The sequence below is a fragment of the Colossoma macropomum genome, unplaced genomic scaffold, assembly GCF_904425465.1.
Source record: "Colossoma macropomum unplaced genomic scaffold, Colossoma_macropomum, whole genome shotgun sequence".
Taxonomy (NCBI): Eukaryota; Metazoa; Chordata; class Actinopteri; order Characiformes; family Serrasalmidae; genus Colossoma; species Colossoma macropomum.
The window spans coordinates 32,463,155-32,487,812 of record NW_023494807.1 but is presented as its reverse complement, the minus strand read 5'-3'; the positions used below and the strand labels follow the sequence as shown (position 1 = coordinate 32,487,812).

General features: G+C 40.5%; 1 protein-coding gene across 1 annotated transcript in view; it reads right to left on the bottom strand.

Annotated features, from left to right (window-relative positions):
- Positions 1–24,658, bottom strand: part of atr (ATR serine/threonine kinase) — a 59,637-nt gene that overhangs the window by 18,144 nt on the left and 16,835 nt on the right. Inside the window, 20 exon segments of the mRNA XM_036556301.1 lie at positions 482–691; positions 1,491–1,668; positions 2,633–2,724; positions 5,198–5,289; positions 6,262–6,426; positions 8,654–8,826; positions 9,038–9,251; positions 10,016–10,153; positions 10,268–10,388; positions 14,257–14,372; positions 15,086–15,199; positions 16,258–16,314; positions 16,316–16,465; positions 16,877–17,002; positions 20,568–20,661; positions 20,770–20,913; positions 22,029–22,159; positions 22,292–22,387; positions 22,882–23,067; positions 24,107–24,301. Of these exon segments, the coding sequence (XP_036412194.1) occupies positions 482–691; positions 1,491–1,668; positions 2,633–2,724; positions 5,198–5,289; positions 6,262–6,426; positions 8,654–8,826; positions 9,038–9,251; positions 10,016–10,153; positions 10,268–10,388; positions 14,257–14,372; positions 15,086–15,199; positions 16,258–16,314; positions 16,316–16,465; positions 16,877–17,002; positions 20,568–20,661; positions 20,770–20,913; positions 22,029–22,159; positions 22,292–22,387; positions 22,882–23,067; positions 24,107–24,301 (2,792 nt within the window).

The window sequence follows — 24,658 nt, the reverse complement described above, 5'->3', positions numbered from 1 at the left end:
GTGTAGCTGTGGTGTAGCTGCAGTGTAGCTGTGGTGTAGCTGTAGTGTATTGTAGTTTAGTTGTAGTGTATTCTAGTGTAGCTGTAGTGTAGCTGTAGTGTAGCTGTAGTGTAGCTGTAGTGTATTGTAGTTTAGTTGTAGTGTATTCTAGTGTAGCTGTAGTGTAGCTGTGGCGTAGCTGTAGTGTAGCTGTGGCGTAGCTGTAGTGTATTGTAGTTTAGTTGTAGTGTATTCTAGTGTATCTGTAGTGTATTGTAGTTTAGTTGTAGTGTATTCTAGTGTAGCTGTAGTGTAGCTGTAGTGTATTGTAGTTTATTTGTAGTGTATTCTAGTGTAGCTGTAGTGTAGCTGTAGTGTATTGTAGTTTATTTGTAGTGTATTCTAGTGTAGCTGTAGTGTACTATAGTGTAGCTGTTGTGCTTTGTTTTGTACCGTAATGTAGCTGTAGTGTATTCATAGTGTACTCCTAGTGTATTCTCACCCTTTGCTGAGGCTCAGCAGCGCCCTCCGCAGTGCCAGGATGGGCTCTTTGGCTCTAAAGGAATTCTGGGTCATGAGTAAACGGGCGTCCCAGTTCAGCATGAGCTCCGGTTTGGACCCCCGGGCTCCGCCCCTGGTGCTGCCCCCAGCTCCACTGCTCTCTTTCTGCAGCTCAGTGAAGGCGTGCTCCAGCTCACTCAGCATGTGCAGCCTGAAACACACACATACATCAGAGGGTCAGGATATACAGTCGTACGCAACAGTCTGTGCACCCTGGTCGACTTCCATGTTTTTGTTCATTTTCTAAGTGAGAATAAGTTACACGTCCTGTACAGAGACAAACCTCTGCACATTTTAATACATTTGCTGAAATTAACATACTGTGGAAAAAATAACATGTAAAATGTATTCTGTGCAAAAGTTACAGCACATTTTATGTTTATTTTTTCCAACATATTAAACTCATCAAAAATAAACAGAAATTAAGCACTAAAAATGTCATATTTAAGTGTGTCTCTATAGAGGATGTGCTAACTTTCACACAGAAAATCAGCAAACCATGTAATTTAATTCAAACTTCTGCATATGATTGCATATTGTTAGCATAACGTTATCATGATATGGAATTTGCACATTCAAGGACTAACATTTGCTTTTCACTGTTAGCTGTAAGTACTAATGACTAATTTGAAGACTACGTTTTGCAAAGAATATTTCAAATGATCTTTTTCTACAACACCTTTTGAATAAATCATGTTTTAAAACAAAAAACACTCATTTTGTGTAAACAGATGTATAAACTTGTTGATTTTTTGACATTTGTTTAAAAGTTCTACCTTTTTTTCAACAGATTAAAATATTCTCTATCAGTGATCATTATTTCTGTATAAGCTAGAAGCTAACATTATTGATTTACTACCTCTTCTTAAACACAGATGAGAAATAAATGACATATATACACTGTTAGAGGAGATAAAGCCCACTCCTACCTGTTCTCAGTACTAACGTACCTGACTATGTACTCATATCCTCTCTGGTAGGTCCCACACTCAAAGCTGGCGGCTGAAAGTGGGACCACCTGCTCTTTTCTGGCCAATTTCAGCTTTTCCTGAAACGCCTCCGAACCCTGTTTCTTGGCAGTCAGCAGCAGCTGACCGAGCCGCACTCCCCACGTGTTAGATTTCTGATCTGTATGAGCAGAAATCAGATTAGACAGCGCTTCACAGCAGGCATCTGACAGGGCTAAGTGTTTTATGTCACGTAGAGGTGGGCGATATGGCAGAAATGTAATATCATGATACTTTCATGAAACACGATATGTCACAAAATTGAATTTTTCAGTCATCTGATCAGCTGGAACTGAGAAAAAAAGAACCAGTAGTGCTACATTAAAAAAAAAATACTATCAAAAACTGAACAGTGATTTTTAATTAGTATTTGTCACTAAATCCAGTTAAACAGACTAATTTTGTTCTCTTTATAATGAAACATGCAGTTGGTGAGCGTCTACAAGCACTGACGATACACATATGATCAGAAAAGCATACTGTGTTGTAATGTGAAACAATTTATCACAATAATGATATATATTGTCATATTGCCCAGCCCTAATGTCATATTCAAAGGCTTTGTTCACATCACCAGGTTGAAGTCGCACAAATCTGATTTTTTGCCCTAATGTGACTCAGATCTGATGTTTTCAGGGCTGTGTGGACACACATCTGATCTTTTCAAATCCGACCTGAGCCACTTTCATATGTGGTCCTAGATCAGATACGAATCAGATTCGTGGCCATGCGACTTTAATGTGACACTCAGATCGGAATTCATGTGCTTTTTTTCCACTGCTCGTGACCATCATTCAGCGTTACCATGGCAGCAGCGCCGAACAGAAGTTAAAGCCAGTAAACGGTGGAAAAGCAGCTCATCTCACCTTTTTCTCCTTCGTCTCGCTCTAATAACGAAGCTGAGAGCTGATCAGAGTTAATGATCTTCTCAGCGAAGCTCGTTCTGCTCGTTAGTTTGTGCTGATGATGAACGTGATTCATTCATGTGACGTTACTGAGTAGGATGAGCTCATGAGGGTCATTTCAGGACGCCGGTTCGTCACATTAATGACAGATTTAACAAAGTAACATTTAGAAAATTTTACCAGAAGCCAGATAGTCCTCCAGCAGATCCCACTTCGACAGCTTCCACGCCGCCTCCACACGATAGGTGTTCAGATCAGACTTCCACTGAGGCCTTCACAAAGATGACGAGGCAATGATTAGACTCACATATGATTCTTCAGGAAAATCACTGCATCATGAAATCTCATATTTCACAACGATTCAATTAAAGTCGATTAGTTCTTGTTTGATTCAGAATCATTTCAAAGGGCTCACATTAGGGCTGAAAGATTAATCGTGTTTATATCGAAAGAGAGCGCAATTTTCACATCGCAAGAGCGGCAATTTTTAAAAATATAGCCTAGATAATCAAAAACGTCTTACGTTTTAACTTAAAATCTTAAGCTTATTACACACTAAGGCTTATTATTCAGCAACTACAGGGACTTCAGTGCAAACTGGTTGAGCTATTCTTAGGTTATAGAAGTGTGTAATAACACTTTGGGAACACTGGTGGGTTCTGGGTGTTTAAAGGGTTAAGAGGGTAAATTAAACCTAATAACAGAGTAGTGCACTGCCTGTAGAGTTAGACCAATCAGAGGCAACTAAACCTCCATGTGTTGTGACATCACAACCACAACTACCCGACTTTCTGGCTCACTACATTAAGGGGTCAAGCCTTAGTCAGAAAAATCGCAATTAGATACTTTCCCCAAATCGTTCGGCCCCAGCTCACATTATGGAAACCACATTTTCCTCACTTTTTTTGGTATAAAAGGCTTTGATGTGGTATGTAAACACTTTAGTAAGTCACTCCACAGTACATACAGCCCACATATGGAAAATAAACCGCAGAAACACCATTGTTTTTGTGATGAAACAAAAGCCGACACATATGTCCACCTATTCAGCTGAGAGTTTAGCTCCGCCCATTCATGTTAAAGCTATAAGGAGAGCTGCTTTTTGAAAGAGGCGCAGCCAATCAAACAGAGAGCTTATTTACATAAAACATTTTCAAAGCCTTGATGGGTTTAAGCTCTCAACCCCTGTACCTTCTGTCCACATGGGACTCTGGGGGCTTTTATTCACATTATGTGGGACAGGTTGTGGGGGGGCAGCCAAAGCTGGACGATAACTTTTTTTGCTGCAGTTAAGCCAGCCAGCCATAATTCATGGGATCTTCTGTTGTTTGTGTTGGTCATCCTTAAATTATGATTTCTCAATGATTACTGCATTGATAATGAATAAAGTTTCAGCTGTACTTTGTAATGTTTGTAGTCATGTGACTGTTGGTGGGCAGGTCATCTTGTGATGTCACTATGTGACCCCTATATGGACCATTCTACCAATTAGTTCCAACTGCGGTCCCAAGACATTAATAGAGTCAGTAATTAGCTAAGTATATACAAAATCATCAATTATAAGGTACTTTGTTTTGGCAGGAGTTTGTCCCAAACCCTAACCTGTAAATTTACACTTAAAATAATATTTAATGATATTTCATTTCATTTAACGAAAAAAAAACTGACCCATGCTTTCATATCGCCAACCACAGAGTTGAGTCTGTAGGCGGAGACTTGTTTTAGCCACACCCCTGCATTTTAGAGCAGGAAGTGAGGCTGCATCCCATGTCCCTCACAGCCACATGGTCAGCAGTTAGATCCCATTGTTTTGAATGAGGCAAAGCCAATCAAAAGAGAGTTTATTTACATAAAACATTTTCAAAGCTTTGATGGGTTTAAGCTCTCAACCCTTCTGCACTTTCTGTCCACATGGGACTTTTATGCTCATTATGCAGGACCACCCAAAGGTTTATGCTTTTTGGGAGGAGGTTGTTGATTCTCTCTCTTCTCTGACCAAGACATACTTCCCCATGGACCCTGAACTTCATTTACTGGATGATAACTCTAAATTCCCCATTACGGAAAGATCTCGGAAATTATGGCTGGCTGGCTTAACGGCAGCAAAAAACGTTATCGTCCAGCTTTGGCTGCCCCCTCACAACCTGTCCATACAGCACTGGCTCCATACCCTATTGGATATCTTCTATCTGGAGCTGTCATCTGCAAGGATGAGCTGCCCCTAGAACTCTTGATACATGGATTCACGGAATATCTAAAGTCAGGACCCTCGCGCTCGCTTAACTATACGCTGTGTTTAAGTTGTGAATGACGTAACTCAGTTTTTATGTGTCCTATGTTGTAGCTAATGACTGTTGTGTGTGGGTTGGGGCTGGAACAGGGGGTGTTTTTATTAAACGGAAAATAATAAAAAATGAAATCACAAAAAAAAATCCACAGTAACAAAAGGAGCCTGTTTAATTCCAAAGGATAAAAAGAAATGAGAAAATGGTCATCTAAAAATGAATTGCGACTGTTTTGGTTCATAAAATGACGCACGTTGTACATGGACAGCAGGGAAAAATAAAATGTGGAATAGGGGCCGTTTAAAAATATACTAAATACACAAATGTAACTTGAGGAACTATTTACACAGTAGTGGAATACAAAACAACACAATAAGCCTTTTTTATTAACACCATTATGAGTTCTAATCGTGCTGTACGAGATGCAGTGTTGTTTTAAGAATGTAAAAGTCCTGCTCACCTGTTGGCCAGCACTCCATTGACCTGAGTCATGACCGTAGACAGCTGACCCAGCCCCAACATGGAGCTCATCACACCGTGGTAGTGCACAATCTGCACAGGGAAAGGTGAAAAACATTAAACTTCACAATGAGGCCACTTTATCGGAAACCCCTCTCTTGCAGCTCCACCCTGCTGGCGTTTAGTTAGAGACTGCAGCTCATCTGCTGATGCAGTTTGTGTTGGTCATCCTTAAGTTATGATTTCTGAATGATTATTGCATTGATAATGTATAAAGTTTCAGCTGTACCTTGTAATTTTTTAGTCATGTGACTGTTGGTGGGCAGGTGTTTTTGTGATGTCACTATCTGGCCCCTATATGGACCACTCTACCAATTAGTTCTGACTGCGGTCCCAAGACATTAATAGAGTCAGTAATTAGCTAAGTATATACAAAATCATCATTTTTAGGGTATTTCTTTTGGGAGGAGTCTGTCCCAAACCCTAACCCCTGAAGTTACACTTAAAATAATATTACATTTATTTTTTTTTTTTTGTATTTTTCAAAGTTTAGATCTATAATGAGTTTAATTTTTAAAATGAAGAAAAAAAAAAACTTTATTCAAAAAATGCTGACCCACGCTTTCATATCACTACTGAATCAGAGTTTTAGTATGTGGGCGGAGCCTTATTTTAGCCCCTACATTTTAGAGCAGGAAGTGAAGCTGCATCCCTGTCCCTCATGGCCACATGGTGAGCAGTTAGATCCCATTGTTTTGAAGTAAATGTGTCCCAAAGTCTGAAAATCAGTGTGGAACATTAAGAATCATCATATTTTCTGCAGTTCAGCACTTTTTAGTGTTTTAATGTAAAATATTATGATTTTCTGTGTGAACAGCTGTTCAAAGCTGTGTTTGCTGGATTTTAGTCTAAAGTCTAAGATCAGTTAAAAGTCCTACGTGTGTTTCAGCTCTGACTCCGAACCAGTTTGTTACTTTAACATCATTCATCTTTATTCTTTCGTAGTACTTTTCGTGTCCTGCAGCTCTGCCTGACTCTAGAGGGATGTGTGGATTTCTGTATGACCTGGTCAGACTCCAGCTGTATGGCCCGGTCGTAACAGGCTGTAGACTCCCGCAGTAGGCCGATGCTTTCGTGCTGTAGAATCTGTTCCCGTAGCGACGGCTCCTCTTTCCTCAGAGCGTTCACACCCCTCACTCCATCCGGCTCGTGCATCGCCGCATACAGGGCCTAGAAAACGTCCAAGAAACATAACGAAGAGGTCAGTAAGGGTCTGTAGCTCGCCCTGTGCTCCCCCGGGCTAATGAGGGACGCTGGAGGCAGGGGTCAGGGCTGCAGCAGCCATTATTCTTTTATTTCCACAGCCAACAGACAAAACAACTCACAATCAAAGCTGCCCATTTTTCAGTGGTTCAAACAGGGCTTTTCAGTCCTTTTCTCACTCGAGCTTTTCAGCTGTTCAGTCTGTCGCTAGTTCTGCTGCTGCTCGTCCCTCTCTCTGTTCCCGCTCTGCTCATTTTAAAGGAGCACCTGAACCGAGAGGGAAAGAGAGCTCGTAGCTCCGCCTCCCCGTCACTGCCCCCACTCCGCATCTTGGCCACTCGGGTCGAACGTAAGGTGTGTGTATATACTTTGTTAGCCCCCTTTTACCCTGTTCCTCAGCGGTCAGGACCCCCATGGACCCTCACAGAGCAGGTACTATTTGGGTGGTGGATCATTCTCAGCACTGCAGTAACACTGACGTGGTGGTGGGTCCATGGGGGTCCTGACCACTGAAGAACAGGGTAAAAGGGGGCTAACAAAGTATCAGAGAAACAGATGGACTACAGTCTGTAACTGTAGAACTACAAAGTGCACCTATATAGTAAGTGGAACTGATAAAATGGACAATGAGTGTAGAAACAAGGAGGTGGTCAGAATGTTATGCCTGATCAGTGTGTATCGCTGCTGTTGGAACAAAACTTAATTTTTCAGTTTTTGACATGATTGTAAAATGCCTGTTGTTCTTTACATTGTGTGTAAATTTCATGATGAATGGACCAAAAGAAACAACCCAAAATGACTTGGAAAAAAGTCTGGTTCCTTTCACTCACATTAAAAGTAAAGTAAGTTTTCTCCTTTTCCTATAAAGTTATCATTTTGGAGATACGAGGTTTTCTTCTGACAGCAGCGATATATACATTTTTTTGTGCACTGAAGGGCTGAGAAAGAGTCAGCATTGCCTCAACAGCTTTTTCTATGAAGGCTACAAAACCAAATAAATATATATTTATTTTTTGTATACGTAAACAAGAACAAATACATATTCTTGTGTCGTTTCATTTTTTTGTTTAGTTATTAAATATTGTGCCGTCAGGCTACCAGAAAAACAGTATTTCCTGAGCAGCCTGTGCGCTGTGTGTTTTCCCCTTTGCTGCAGCTGTTTTGTAGTTGAATTTCCGTTAAAGCTGAGTTATGGGGACATATTAAGGTCTCAGTGTGTGTTCTATAGCTGCCTTTTGGACGAATGGTTAAGTTACTTGTCTCCCACGTGGGACAGCAGGTTCAGTCCCAGCGCAGAGAAGCAGGCTTGTAACGATTTGTGCCGGTACTATATGATTACAATTCATCGTGCAACCCTAGAATAAAATAACCTGAGATGATTTCTACTGCAGGTGGTAGCGCTGTCACCTCACAGCAAGCAGGGCCTGGGTTCGCTTCCCCAGGCGACCAGGGTGTTTTGTGCACGGAGTTTGCATGTTCTCCCCATGTCTGTGTGGGTTTCCTCCCCTTGCCAAAGGCATGCAGTCAGGCTAACCTGAGACGCTAAATTGGCTCTAAGTGTGAATGTGTGTGTCTGTCTGTCTGCCCTGTGATGAACTGGTGACCTGCCCAGGGTGTTTCCTGCCTCCCACCCAATGACCACTGGAATAGGCTCCAGCGACCCAGGAGGATAAGTGGCTTAGATAAGGTGTGTGAGTCTTTTTTTCTTTTTAACCCAATTTTCTCCCCAATTAAGTCGTCTCCAATTCCACCCGCTAGTTAGGACTCCCCCAATCACACGATGCTATCAAGATGCTATCGGTGCTAGGAGGGTGAAGACTAACACAGGCTTCCTCCGAGACCTGTGAAGCCAACCACCGCTTCTTTTCGAACTGCCTAACAGACGCCTGTGCTGACTAGCATCGTGTTGAGTGATGGGGGGAGAAGTGGTGGCCATCCTACCCACCCAGAGAGAGCGAGGCCAATTGTGCTCTCTAGGACTCCCAGCTACAGACGGCTGTAGCATCACCAGGGATCAAGCTTGCGATCTCCTGATGAAACTTGAGCCATGATGTGAGTCTTTACTGACGCAGGAGGACACAGTCTGTAAAAATGACTGACATGGTGCATTCGGACAGGAATCTCCCCATATAGAACTAATCCTGTCCAAATGGGGCTTCAGACTATTCACAGAATTTCTCCATCCTTTTCAAACCTGCAGGAAGGTGAGATGGTCCTGAATGTTCTGCTTCTTCTCCCTGATGAACGATTCAAAGTGCATGACGGCGCGCGTGTACGCTTTGGAGCGGAACGAAGCTTTGGCCAGCACGTCCGGAGGAATCCCGTTCAGGAAGGACACCACACACTGATACTCGCTGCTCTCCACACCTGCACAGGACAAACACACCGTCAACAACAACCACTCAGCAACAACAGTGAACGAACGTGATCTTTCCATATGGTAACGTCACAACATTATGGATTAATCTTAATCTCGAATTTAATCACAATTAAATTATTAATTTAATGAATATAGAAAGGACTACTGAATCTAGTGAAGTCCAGCAGTACAATAATGTAACGGAGTGAGTGGACTGACCGCTGGCCGGTGTTGGTGTCTGGTCACGGGCATGGCGACCGGAGGTCTTGGCTGTGCTGAGGGACTGCAGCCTGTGGCGCCCCCACTGGGTGAGGTGGTCCAGCATGGAGAAAACGGTCTGAGTGCTGAGCTGACTTAGACTGGACGCGTTCTCCTGCAGCTGGGCCAGTCGCGGGTCATCCTCCTGTAGCACCGCCATCATCTCCTCTGTTACCTTCGGGCAGAATTAGTGAAACAGAAACATGAATTTTAAGTGAGAGGAACCAAGACTCAAAAGAAGAACCTTCCTATAGGCATAAAGAAGAACCACTGAGAGGAGCCAAGACTCCACATGACAAACTCCCTAAGAGCAAGAGAAAGAACACCTGAGAAGAACCAATACTTAAAGCAGAGACTCCTGAAAAGCATGAGGAAGAACCCATTAGAAGAACCTGTTAGAAGAACCAAGACCCAAAAGGAGAGACTCCCGAAGAGCATGAGGAAGAACCAACGAGAGGAACCAAGACTCAAAAGGAGAACCTCCCTAAAAGCAGGAAGGAGAATCACTGAGAGGAACCAGGACTCAAAAGGAGACCATCTCTAAGAGTATGAGAAAGAACATCTGAGAAGAACCAACATTCAAAAGGAGAGACTCCTGAAGAGCATGAGGAAGAGCTAGCGAGAGGAGTCAGGACTCGAAAGGAGAACCTCCCTACAAGCATAAAGGAGAAGCACTGAGAGGAACCAAGTCTCCAAATGAGAACCTCCCGTAGAGTATGAGGAAGAACCACTAAAAGGGAACCAAGACTCAAAAGGAGAAGCTCCCTAGGAACATGAGGAAGAACCTCTTAGAAGAACCAACACTCAAAAGGACAGACTCAACTAAGAGCATAAAGAGGAACCCAGACTCAGTATAATTAATCGCAATGACATAATTACATTAAAGCAGTACAACTAAACAACATCTAGACTTCTAAGGACAGACGTCCAGTCTCTGACCTCTCTCTGCTCGTCCGGCGTCGACCCCAGCAGGACGTACACCAGGATGTGGGGCAGCAGGTAGATGGTCACTTTGTAGTCATGTTTGATGATGAAGCTGCAGCTGTTAAACACCTTACTGGCCAATTCGTGCCTGACCTAAAACACAACACGCACACTGTGGCCTTCAATATACATCCATACATTGGTTTTGAAGAGTGTTCTTATTCAAGTTATGAGGTTCTGAAAGCTGACAGCTTTGCTAGGACCCACCTTGCTGATGAGGTAACCCGCCCAGGTCGCTGACCAGTCTGAGAATTTACTCCCACGGCTGCTGAGATATATCGGCTTCGTCAGTTTGGACCAGTTCACCACCTTCTGAGAGCTTTTGTACCTAAAATCAATACAGAGCACCGTTTATTATACACTGTGAACCGCTGTGGAAATGTTTACATTATGTGTTGGATGTTCTTTTGAGTAAAAATTATGTTTATTAGGCTCCCAAATGGCGCAAGCGTCTAAGCGTTGGCCCTATCATCAGGATGGCCCCTCCTTCTCCCCCCATCACTCAGCGCGATGCTAGTCAGCGCGATGCTAGTCAGCGCAGGCGTCTGTTAGCTGACGTAACAGATCTGGCGGTTGGCGCTTTCCTCCGAGCGCGTTCGGCTGTCCAGTGACGTTGCGTGAGCGGCAGCTCGAAAAGAAGCGGTGATTGGCTTCACAGGTCTCGGAGGAAGCCTGTGTTAGCCTTCACCCTCCTAGCGTTGATAGCATCGTGTGACTGGGGGAGTCCTAACTAGTGGGTGGAATGGGCTACGACTAAATTGGGGAGAAAATCGGGTAAAAAAAAATATGTATATATATTATGTTTATTTATGTTAACTGTTTAAGCTCTTGTTTAATTTGTCTTGAAGTGAGGCTGTTTGTGGTTCACTGCTTTCGAGTTTATCAGTATCCATATAATAAAATCAGAGGAGAACCATCAGGGCCATCTAGGCCTTCAGAGAAGCCTGATATATACTGGTAAACTGTCCAATCAGGATTGTTCTTTCTGTGGTATATAGGTAGATCTAGCTGAGCGAGCTGTCCAATTAGTTAGGACATCAGGAGCTGGACTGAAGGCCTTACGTGTTAGATCCACTACCACCATCATTAGGAAGTGAAAGAGGAATCAACCAATCATGCTCTGATTTTGCGAACCTAATTCGGTCATGCAGATTTCTCCTGTACAACATCCGGAGGATCTGACCCTTTCTCACTCGAGAGGCCACCCAGGTGCTCGTTCAGTCTCTTGTCATCTCAAGGCTTGACTACTGCAACTCGCTTTTGGCTGGTCTTCCTATGTGGCCATCAAGTCTCTGCAACTCATCCAGAATGCAGCAGCACGGCTCGTCTTCAATCTCCTCAAGTTCAGCCACGTCACCCCACTGCTGCGCCCCCTTCACTGGCTTCCTACCTTCCTCTTCCTGCTTACAAAGCCAGAAATGGACCTGCCCCTTCCTACTTGATGGCAATGGTCAAAACTCGAACTGTACCACGAGCCCTTGAGCTTCGAGTACAGCTCAGCTTGACCCGCCATCCTTCAAGGCGCGCGGAAGGCAAGCATCAAGACTGTTCTCTGTCCGGCACCCAGGTGGTGGAACGAACTCCCACTGGCTGTCCGAACAGCAGAGTCTCTCGTTGTCTTCAAACTCAGACTGAAGACACATCTGTTTATACAGCACTTAAATGAGCACTGAGTTAAGTATTCATTGTAATGTATTGTACTGCACTTATGTATTGTATTGTATTGTATTGTATTGTATTGCACTGCTCTGTGTTTAACTCTGTTCCTTTTTCTCTAGGTGTCAATAATGACTTTCTGATTCTAGCAGTATCTGAGCTGGACTGGCTTTCTCTCTAACCTATTGGTAACTAACAAAGATGCTTTCTCTGGACAGACAAAGCACTTTTTGTAAGTTGCTCTGGATAAGAGCGTCTGCTAAATGCTGTAAATGTAAATGATTTTGGGTGAATTTAGTGACTATAAAATGTCACTCTAGTCCTTCTGGCAGTTCTAGATACGTCACTGACTGTGAATAGTTGTAGTCTAAGCCTTGGTTAGTTGTTAGGGATGTTCAACAGCGGCGGCAGCTCTATGTCAGGACTCTTTACTAAAAGAGTCAGTGTAAAACTGTGAAACATACAAGCTCACATATATGATCATGTCTGTTACAAGCTTGTAAAATGCTCATGTGCATCTGCATTAGCTTAGTGCTAACATACTATTAGTAATCCCCTTGGGTCGGTAACAGGTATTAGCATTATTATAGAGACTATAAAATTCTCTTACTGACTTATAAAGCTGTAAACGGACTCGCCCCTCAGTACCTGAGTGAACTTCTCTCCCACTATGAACCATCACGCCTGCTTAGATCACAGGTGCTGCTCACTGTTAGTACCTAGAATTAATAAGGTTACGTCAGGGGGGAGAGCTTTCTCATATAAAGCCCCCCAGCTGTGGAATAGTCTTCATGTTAATGTTCGGGACTCAGACACAGCCTCAGTGTTGAAGTCTAGGCTAAAAACTTACTTGTATAGTCAAGACTGGTAATTAGTTTTCCCTGTCAGATCCAGACCTGATAGAGTCTCTGCTGCTCTGCTAACCCTGTAATCTGTGATCGGTCACTCTTTACAGAACTGACTCTCTGTGTGTCTCCTTTCTTTGCCGAGTTGAACAGCTGCCCATCCTGTGCGTCTTGCCTCACCTGCCTTGATCGGGTGCCACTGCTCGCCAGCCCTCTGGACCTGCTTGACCACCATTGAGCTTCATGCTGAACAACGCTGTGCAAACCTCACCCTCACGAACTGACCCTCCCAATGCTGCTGCTGCTGCTGCTTAAACTAAACTAATCAATTTAACCATTGCTCCACCTGTTTTCCCCGTTGTGTACTACAGTACATCATACTAACAATGTTTACTATCCGGTGTCGACCAGAGGAGGATGGGTTCTCCTTCTGAGTCCTGGTTCCTCTCAAGGTTTCTTCCTGTTCCTAGGGAGTCTTTCCTTGCCACTGTCGCCACTGGCGACGCTCATGGGTGTTTGGACCCGGATTTCTTTCTGTAATGCTGATTTTTTTCTGCAAAGCTGCTTTGTGACAACACCTGTTGTAAAAAGCGCTTTATAAATAAACTTTACTTACTTACTTACTAGGTGTGGAAATCTTTTCCAATTCAAAAAAGCCCCAAACGAACCAAAGACCTGGTTCTTAACGTCTCCTGGACGTTTTTGCTTCAGCATCAAAATTTGAGTGGTGTCGCAAATATTGTGTATCAAATTGTATTTGCGTCATTGAAGCTGGCCATATTAAAAGCTTATGAACATCAATCACAGTCTTTATGGCTTTTTTGTGTCCTGCAGGTGGATTTCCTGCTTATGGCCAGGCCAAACCACAGATGACCTATGTTCAGCCTGCGATGTCCAGCCACCCGTTTATGTTGAGCCACACGCTTTACACATCACCCATGATCAAATCGAACAGTCTGACCATTTAGTCCTGCTGTTTTGATTTGTGTAATAAATTAAAGAAACATTATTGAATTATGACTTACAAATTTTTACAAGTGAATATTTAAATTTTACTAGTAGTGATATATTATTACATGTAATACATTTTTATAGTAATAATATAATTTCACAAGTATAAAATATATTTTTAGTAGTGCTTTTCGATATTCTTATTAGTGAAAATTAATTCTTACTAGTTAAAATTCAATTATCACTAGTTAAAATTAAATTTTTGATATAAAGAACTGAATTTTTACTAGTGGAAATTTTCATATGTGTAACACGTATCACACGCTCTCCTACTGGTCAGAACTTCAGGAGCTGGACTGAAGGCCTTACATGCTAGATTAACTACCAACATATTTAGGAAGTGACAGAGGAATCAACCAATCACACTTTGAATTACAACAGGTGAGTAAAAACGATACGTCGCTGTGAATACGAGTTGTGGTCTAAGCAGGTGTCAGTTAGTTGTTAGGAATGGAAAACAGTGGCAGCAGCTCTATGTCAGAACACTGGTTTGCTGAGGAGTTTAATCCATTTCATGGGACAACAACACATTCTGTTATATCTCCCAGCCCTTGTTACTGTGTGTGGAAAGAAGCTTCTTGATTGGCGTGTTGATTTATTATGTAAAAATTATTATTCATATTTTCACAAAGACTGCTGGGTAGGATCTCGTTAGAGATCTAGGTTTAGAAGATCTTAACCAACCTGCTGTTAAGGTGTGGCTCCAGAATCTCCTGAATCTGTTCTGGAAACCTCCTCCACAGCCTGCGACCCGGCGAGTCCGTACGGCCTTCGCGACATTCAAATATGGATAAAAGCTCCTGAAACAGAACCCAAAATTAACCAAAACCAAAGAGCAGTGACCATGCCGGTCAGCACAGATGTGTTCAAACAGATCAACAGTGAAAATATCGGCCGTGTGGAGCTTTTTCACCGTTTCTTTGAGGAACATTAGATATCAGATTTATAATCACTGTTCATGTGGAGCATCAAGACCCCAAAAACCTCTTCACTACAGGTCTGATCGCACCTGAAAACACTACTCAGTACAGAAGCAGACAGTCCGTGCAGCGCCGACGCCACCTCTACACTCAGAGCACCACACCACAGGCTCACTAACAATAACACTAAATCACTAACAATAACGGAGCTCAGTGTGTTGATCAATCATCCTCTGCTGTCGAGGACGCTGGATTTCATGGCACATATTTCAGTAAGTTTAGCGTCAACTGTTTTATCTGCTCAGTTCTGTCCTACTGAAAGCAGATATTATCAATGATACACGTTTTTTCTTTATTACCTTGTAGTTTGTGTATCCATTAACAAAAAACATTAATAAAACAGAAAATTTAAGGGAAAGACAAAAGTTTACTTTCAGTTTCAGTTTTTGACCAGGAATTTTCATTTTCGTGCAAGCTTAGTTACTGACACCTCTGATAAATGTGACAAATCAGGTTTTGTGTATTGTGTATATATTTTGAGCTTAATACTTTAGTGTACTGTGTAAAGTGGTGATGTAGATCAGTCTCCAAACCTGCATGGCGTAAGCTGCAGCGTCCTGCGCCCGCACGTTATCTGCATACGCCAAAAACGTCCTGGTCAGTTCCGTCAGCAGACCGAAGGCAAAGTTTGGGTCATCAATGCCACTCTACACAGAAAATAGACAAACATATATCACATATTATATATATATATATATATATATATATATATATATATATATGTTCTGCACCAAATATTGTGAGCATCTGGCGTATAGTAAAAGGCAATCAACATGTAATGACAATTTTTCAGTGATATTTTACTTCATTCAGGGCATCAATGTTATTTTTTAAAGTTAGATTTTGATTGTTGACAGTTTTTACTGCAGCTGAATTGGTAACTCTATTCTGAAAAGGATATAAAAACACTTTTAAATAAAAACTGATCTCAAAAGTCAGCGAACAAGTTCATGCCACAAGTGCTAGGGATGCTACATGACATTTACAGTTATTTTAATATACTTATTTATTAGCATTCTTCTTTTACTTATTATTATTATTATCATTATTTTGTGCTATAGAGTCGGTTCTAACTCTCGGTGACCATATTAATAGTGTTTCTTCAGAACGTCCTGACTTCTGTTGGGTCTGGTTCTTCTCACAACACGTACAAACTAAGTTGTTCTGTTTGGTGATCTTCAAGTGAGAGGTTTTGGTTTGGGTTCATTTGTTTGCCATCTGTGGTTCTCTCTAAAGTCTTCACCAACACCAAAGTTCAAAAGTTTCCTGTTCTGCTTGTTTATTGTACAGCTTTCACATCCATAAAGAACCACAGCATCAGTGGTACAGCTAGTGGTATTTGCTTTTGATAGAACTTAGAACCAAGTAAGGTGGAACGGAAAACTTAAGCAAGAAGCTGGCGAATAAGAAGCCGACTGCAGCTTCGTTCAAGGCAGTGAGTATTTTTTGAGTGGTGGGCTTTTGTTTTCGGGATAACGGCTTATCTTTGGCCTCCGTACATTCAGCCAACACTGATGGAGGTATAAAAAACCCACATCAGCTGGTTTACAGTTTTCAAACGATAAAAACATCACAAATGTGTACATTAGCTGACTATTTTGCAGTGTAGAACTCATCGCTTGCCACTGTCAAAGTCTGCCTACTGCAGTAGTCATTTTAAACGCTTGCTGTCAGTATTATAATGTTCCTTTAAGGAGGCACTTACCACAAACACCGCCCCGCTGCCCTGCGTATGTGTGGTGGTCATGTCGAGGCGTCCAGGGGTCCACGGCCCCCAGCTCCCCCAAACACTCCCCGCACAGCAGCCTGGCCTCGGGGTTAACGTCCTGACAGCCGCGCAGGAGAACCGTCACCAGCTGAGAGATCACCGGCTCCACCATCTCACTGTCCAGAATGTGCTTCAGCAGAGCGTCCTGCACAGAGGGGGTCACTTCGTACTTAGGTGTTTATTTTATGGCATATTTAAAGGAAACTAATTTACACAGCTTCCACCCCCGTTATCCCAAAGGTAGTCGATCCACAGCCTGAGGCGCCAGAATGTGAACCATTTAAGCAGAAATAAGAAGCTGAGGGAGATAAACATCACTACCAGTTTCAGGGTGTTTGTGTGATTATGTGTGCAGTTAGCACGATGCTAGTAGGTGCAGTAAGAGCTTCCATTACTTCTTAGCTGCATTAGCCCTGTAGCTGTAGTGCTAAAACTAAAGAAGCAAACTATCAGACCTCAGACACATCTTGGGTAGGTAAGAGCAAAAACTCTGTGAACTGACTTTTTAAAGCTTATCACCAAAGAGTGAGTCAGTGTGGAGCTGATATTTTCTAACCTGGTTCTTGTACATCATCTCCTTCAGGCTGGTCAGCGCGTGGATGCGGACGTCCACGTTTTCATGCTGGATGGCGCGCATGGACAGCTGCAGAGCGGCCTGGAGATCAGTGCTTTTAGAGGTTTGCTGCAGAAACAAACAGCATTAGCATCAGCTATGAAGGCTAAAACCCTATAAAGGTAAAACCCTATAAAGGCTAAAACCCTATAAAGGTAAAACCCTATAAAGGCTAAAACCCTATAAAGGCTAAAACCCTATAAAGGTAAAACCCTATAAAGGTAAAACCCTATAAAGGCTAAAACCCTATAAAGGTAAAACCCTATAAAGACTAAAAGCCTATAAAGGCTAAAACCCTATAAAGGTAAAACCCTATAAAGGCTAAAACCCTATAAAGGTAAAACCCTATAAAGACTAAAAGCCTATAAAGGCTAAAACCCTATAAAGGTAAAACCCTATAAAGACTAAAAGCCTATAAAGGCTAAAACCCTATAAAGGCTAAAACCCTATAAAGACTAAAAAGGCTAAAACCCTATAAAGACTAAAAGCCTATAAAGTCTAAAACCCCATAAAGGTAAAACCCTATAAAGGTAAAACCCTATAAAGGTAAAACCCTATAAAGACTAAAACCCCATAAAGGTAAAACCCTATAAAGACTAAAACCCTATAAAGGCTAAAATCCCATAAAGGTAAAACCCTATAAAGGTAAAACCCTATAAAGGTAAAACCCTATAAAGACTAAAACCCTATAAAGACTAAAACCCTATAAAGGTAAAACCCTATAAAGGTAAAACCCTATAAAGGTAAAACCCTATAAAGACTAAAATCCTATAAAGGCTAAAACCCTATAAAGGCTAAAACCCTATAAAGGCTAAAACCCCATAAAGGCTAAAACCCCATAAAGCTAAAACCCTATAAAGACTAAAACCCTATAAAGGCTAAAATCCCATAAAGGTAAAACCCTATAAAGGTAAAACCCTATAAAGACTAAAACCCTATAAAGACTAAAACCCTATAAAGGCTAAAACCCTATAAAGGCTAAAACCCCATAAAGGCTAAAACCCCATAAAGCTAAAACCCTATAAAGACTAAAACCCTATAAAGGCTAAAACCCCATAAAGCTAAAACCCTATAAAGACTAAAACCCTATAAAGACTAAAACCCTATAAAGACTAAAACCCTACAAAGACTAAAATATTCATGAAGAAGTCAGAGTGATGGGTTTGGTAACCATCTTCACTGACATCACAGAGCTGGTATTTATGGAGCCCCTACAGTGACATGGCGGTTCTACATCTGGAGGCCACAAGTTAATATATTGAGGCTGCTATTAATATATTGAGGCAAGCTTCTCATGGCCACAAATTAATATATTGAGGCCAGAAGCTACTATATTGAGGCCTCAAGTTATTATATTGAGGCCACGAGTTAATATGAGTTACTATATTGAGGCCACAAATTAACATATTGAGGCCACAAGTTAATCTCGTAGCCACAAATTAATATATTGAGGCTAGGAGCTACTATATTGAGGCCACAAGTTCATATATTGAGGCCACAAATCAACATATTCAGGTCACAAGTTAATCTCATAGCCACAAATGAATATATTAAGGCTAGGAGCTACTATTTTGAGGCCACGAGTTAGTATATAAAGGCCATGAGTTACTAAATTAAGGCCACAAGTTTATATATTGAGGCCATGAGTTCATACTGAGGCCACAAATTAATTTTCTTGTGGCCACATATTCATATATTGAGCCTGGCAGTTACTATATTCAGGCGAAGAGTAAACAAATTAAGGCCACAAATCAATATATTGAGGCAACAAGTTTCTTGTGGCTACACGGCCTCAATATATTAACTTGTGGCCTCAATATATTAATAAATCATTTTTGTGATTTTTTTCCAGCGTACTGAATTTTATCAATAAAAATGATTATGTAATGATGTCATTTCCCAGAAAAAAATCAGTTGTTGTGTTCTGGTTTGTTCAGTGTGAGTGGGCGGGGCTAAACTGCTGCAGCCTAAATAGGTGGATATATGTAAATGTGTTGTTTTTCTGTGACTGTACGTTTTGAAACTTTTATAATGTTTACATACTAAATCAAACTCTGTAATACAAAAAAGAGGAAAACTCACACTAAATTATGTGATTTTCTTTTCCCGAAAAAATATTCTCAAATGTAGGTTTTGGTAACATTTAGGTATTGATAAACATTTTTTTTCTGTTGAATGCAAAAAAAAGTTTTGTGAAAATTCATAAAATAAGAATATAAATTTTTGTTTCTACAGCCTACAAACTTTTTAAGCACTAAAACATTTTTCTTCAAAAATCCTCCAATAGAAATGTAGTTAGACAGATAGAGAGATCACTATTAATCCCAGAGGGAAATTCTTCTAGTGCAGCAGTACGAAGCCCAGTAAAGAGCAAAACAAGAGCAAAAGGAACAGAAACAAAGTATCGCCGTACACTATTTACAGATATATAAAAAGAGCGTGGAGATAAATAATAGAATAAAATATACTAAAACAATAAACAATAAACAAATTAATTAAGATAAATTATATATAATATAGTACTGCAGTGAGAGCACAGTGAATAACAAAACGTTGCTTGCAATTACATACACTGACTCCAAAAAGTATTTGGACATTTGTGCCATAACTGCAGAAAGTTTGTTATTTTAGAAAATAAAATGTTTAACAAGTGTAAGTTTTCTTTCCGGTAAAGTATTCTTTCAAAAAGCAGCCGGTGAGTTTCAGATCTTTATTTCAGCTCCAGACTTTGAGGTTTCCGGCTGTTTTACACAACCCTTAGTTCAGTCTGGACTTCTTCTCCACACAAAGAGTCCAATATCAGTCTGATGTTGTGCTAAAAGTCTTTTTCTCTCAAACAAATATCACTTTCTTACATTTTATGAACCTAAAAAGCTTCAGTAACATTGATCAATGAGTGTGTTTACATTTAACAATCTGATAACTGCAGAAAATCAGATTGTGTCAGTAACTGGTTCAGTGTGTTTTACACTTAATAATCTGATAACTGCTGATAATCAGATTGGGTCAGCAATTGGTTCAGTGTGTTTACATGCGCTTAATAATCTGATAACATCTGATAATCAGATTGTGTCAGTAACTGGTTCAGTGTGTTTTTACGCTCGAGTAATCAGATAGGGAAACTCCAGATCTACATGAGTCAGACAGTGATCGGATTTCTGCTTTACAATAAACTCACAGAAGACGACGAGACGTAAATGTAATATAAAACTCAAACTTCCTGCCGTGGCTTTTTTAAAACATCACCACTTTACCTGAAAATATGAACAAACATCGTCTAGAAGATGAAGAATATTTAAATTCGTCAAGCATGTATTTGGTTTCAGCGTCGCTCCAAAGTGTTTTGCTGCGTCTCGCGGCGACGCTCCTTGCTTATTTCGGGCACCACAGTCTGATGTCGAACATGTGCAGACTGAGAAATCCGAAAGAAATCCGAGTAAGAGTTTACACGCACTGAGAAATCTGATTACTGAGCTAAAATCCAGCTCTCTTAATCGGATTTCTAGACCTTACTCTGATCTACGAAATCAGAGTGTGATTATGATCGAATTATTGAGCTGCATGTAAACACACTCATTGGTTAAATGGTGCCCAAAAACTTCTTAGAGCCACTGCAGCGCCGCTTTAATCGTACCTTTCGGTAGTCCTGAAGAACCTTGTGGACGTTCTTCAGCTCTGGGTGGTCAGGAAGGAAGTAGATTTCATGGAGAAAGTCCTCCACCTCTTCTCTGAGTTAGACAAATAACTGAGTGACAGTATCTGCATCATTTACAGTCACAGGAACAAGTGAACCACAAAAAAGTGAATAAATTAGTGTGAGGAGCAGAAGAACCCACCTGTTCTCCACTATGAGGTAGTGCATAATCACAGCCGTCTCTTTGGGCTGGATGGGGATGAGGGGCAGGAGGGCGACGATCACATGACTCAGCAACGGCCCCAAATACGGGGGATCCAGACAGCGCACAAAACAATCCCACGTCCTGAAGAGAATGAAGGAAGAGAAGGAAGAGAAGGAAGAGAGTTCAGAACTTGCACAGTTACTTGATTATAACATGAGAAGGAGATGATTTTTTTAAACAGCTGCATTATTGGCCAAAAAGAGTTACTGCTCTATCGTGGAAAAGGATCAGTAGACAGAGTTTGGGTAAACGACTCTTAGAAAAAATCACTTAGGCTACCAGGGGTTATCAATCACTCTTTCACAGTATCTGTGGTCCTTTCATAAGATATGTAGAGAGGACAGATTTGGCCCATATGAGGGAAACACCTGGAGATGTATAAGTAACCCTCTGCAATGTCCAAATCCGTCCAAGGCTGTTTATTTGTAAACTGTTGTAAGATGTAAACAAATTGAGGTGCAGCACCTTAATATGATTCTCTATTTATTTATTTGTTTATTATTTATTTATTGATTTATTTTGATAGCGTGTGTTGAATTAAGATTTGCATATAAATGCACACATATACTGGTAAATGTGTGTGCATGTGTCCATATGTGTGCATACATTTCACTATGAATGGACCAAAAGAAACAGCCCAAAATGACTTAGAAAAAGTCTGGCTCTATTTATTCTATTTACATAAAATATATATATATATATATATATATATATATATATATATATATATATATATATATATATATATACGTAAAGGCTATACAGGCTACCAGCAACCCAAATATTAATTCAACAGTCAGAGTGGTTGGGTCAGAATTGGTGGGAGTTTTTTTTTTTACTCATAATACGTCTGTACTGATGTTAAGATCTCATGTGAATGATACGTTTTCATAAGATGAATATCATGATGCATATCTTATTTGGTGAAAATGTCTTAATGTATCATGATGTTATGTTTTTGTCATATTTCCCACCCTTAATCTTGTGCAACTGTTCAGTAAACTTTAATCGTCTGTAATTGCCCCATGTATAGCTTGTTAGCTACATTAGACACCAAACGTGTCTTGGCTGATTGTCTACATTTGGGAAAAGGGAGAAAGTAGTTTTAATTATTTTAACTCTTAAGGAAAACAAACCTGGAACTATTCAAATATTCCTGGCAAACACAAACATATATAGATATAAATGTAACTCACTGGCAGCAGAGCTGTGGGAAGTCCTCTTTGTACCTCAGGCCGGTTCTGAGAGTGGTCATCATCTTCACCCGCACTGAGCTGATGTGCTTCGAACCCATCAGCTTCATCAGAGCCATCAGACTGTTCAGGGCCTACAAGAAGAACTCATCCACGTTTGTCCTTGATAAACATACTCATGGGAAAATGGAACAGGGTGAATCTCCACAGCTACTGAGAGCTGAATGAACAAAACGTCCATTAAAAAAGATGAAAACAGTCTTTACCATCTTCTTCTTCTCCTTCTCTCCAGCGCTGGAGCTGAGCAGCTGCATGTTGAAGAAGGCCAGGATGCCCAAAAGCTTCGGCTGCAGATAATCAGCCTGAACAGAAACACAGAAAGTCAATAAAGCTCTTTAAAAGTCTTTCATTCTCAAACATTAACAGACCAGAGATGGAATTTATCCTGCCAAAATGAATTATGGATGTTTTTTTGCATGGATTGGGCCAAGGTATATGCAGAAATTTCATATATTTAATGTAACCTTAGAGAGTAACATGTATAAGACTGCATTTTAACACTTGAGAAACACATCCTGCTGGATTTAAGTGCAGCATTTGATGCAACTGACCACGACATTTTAATGGACAGGCTTGGTTTAGATGTTCTTGGCTGAAGAATGCAATATGGTGTGCCACAAGGCTCTGTTTTAGGGCCCTTACTGTTCTCCCTTTATTTACAGGGACTAGGACACATAACCGGTAAACACAATGTTGCCTTTTTACTTTTATGCTGATGATACTTACTTAAAATGTATGAACTAAAACTTTCCAAGATTCAGGTTTTGATGTTTTGATGAAAGTAAACAGGACACACCATGTGCTCCGGAGTAGAGATGTCCCGCGGACCCTGATACGGGTCATCACTGGAGGCGAAGGAGGCCAGAATAGCCAGTCCATTAAAGACCTGCTGATAATGTTCTCCCAGCCGCAGCAGGAGTTCATTATGAAGACCCTGGAAATCCTGCCTGAGTAAACTGCCCAGCTCGATCTCTGTCTCACTCTAGAACAGGACAAAGAAGACAGACAGGTTATATCAGCTTGGCACCAAATTGATCCCTTACAATCTCAGGCTAATTACATACAAATGCTTATTATTCAGTAACTACAGGGACTTCAATGCAAACTGGCTGAGCTATTCTTTAGTTATAGAAGTTTGTAATAAAACTTTGAGCCCGTCAGCAGATCCTGATCATTTAAGGGTTTGAGGTTCATCTAAACTCTCAAAGTAGATGTATTTGCTGCTTAAACTACTATGAATTGTTCAGTTATGTTCTACAATAAATTATTCAATGTGTACTTTAAATTATACAGTATTTCCTATAAACTATTCAGTGTCTACTATGATTTATTCAGTATCTGCTATGAATTATTCAGTATCTACTATGAATTATTCAGTATATAATATTCATATATAAATATTCAGTTATTCATATTAACACTTCTTATCCAGAATTTACTACAAACTACTCAGTATCTGCTATGAATTATTCAGTATCTACAATAAATTGTTCAGTATCTACTATGAATGATTCAGTATTTACTATAAATTGTTCAGTATCTACTATGAATGATTCAGTATTTACTATAAATTATTCAGTATCTACTATGAATTATTCAGTATTTACTACAAATTATTCAGTGTCTACTATGAATTATTCAGTATCTACTATGAATTATTCAGTATCTACAATAAATTATTCAGTAACTATTATAAATTATTCAGTGTCTACTATGAATTATTCAGTATCTACTATGAATTATTCAGTATCTACAATAAATTATTCAGTAACTATTATAAATTATTCAGTATCTACTATGAATGATTCAGTATTTACTATAAATTGTTCAGTATCTACAATAAATTATTCAGTATCTAATATGAATTATTCAGTATCTACTTTAAATTAATCAGTAACTATTATAAATTATTCAGTATCTACTATGAATTATTCATTAACTGCTGAATAATGTGTAAAATAGTAATAATGCAAAAAGTGTATTGTTAATACATAAATTCTGAAAGTGTTACACACACACACCTTCAGGTAATGGAAGGCCCTCTCCAGCTCCTCCTTGGTGCAGGAGCAGACCAGGTGGGAGAAGATGTATTTGAAGTTGTTGATGAGGATCTCTCTGCGGTTGACGTTGAGCTGTTTAGCGATGGTGCGGATGAGGGCGGAGGCTGTGGGGCTGGCTTTAGCTGCCAGGTACGGCAGGAGAACCTGCAGAGTGCGCTATTGAAGAAAAAGAACATTAGAGTTCATTGACAAGTACACATTAAAGGTTCTACATCACACAGAACTGAATCATGTTAAACTGAAACGTGTGATTTGTGGGACTCTGGACTCTAAATCCAGCAATTTAAGATAAATTCTTAAATCTTTCAACCCTTGGGGGCCAATAAGTCACTGCCCAAAAAAAACCCCCCAAAACTTATTATTATTTGAGTACAGCAGCTGCCCTTCATGTTGTATAAAAATGACCCGACCAATAGAAATGCTCGAAAATTACTAGGAATTAAATATCTTCACATTAACTTACACTGAAAGTGCTTTTTCACCTTCTCCTGTAAACGTGCCGTTTTGGAGGCA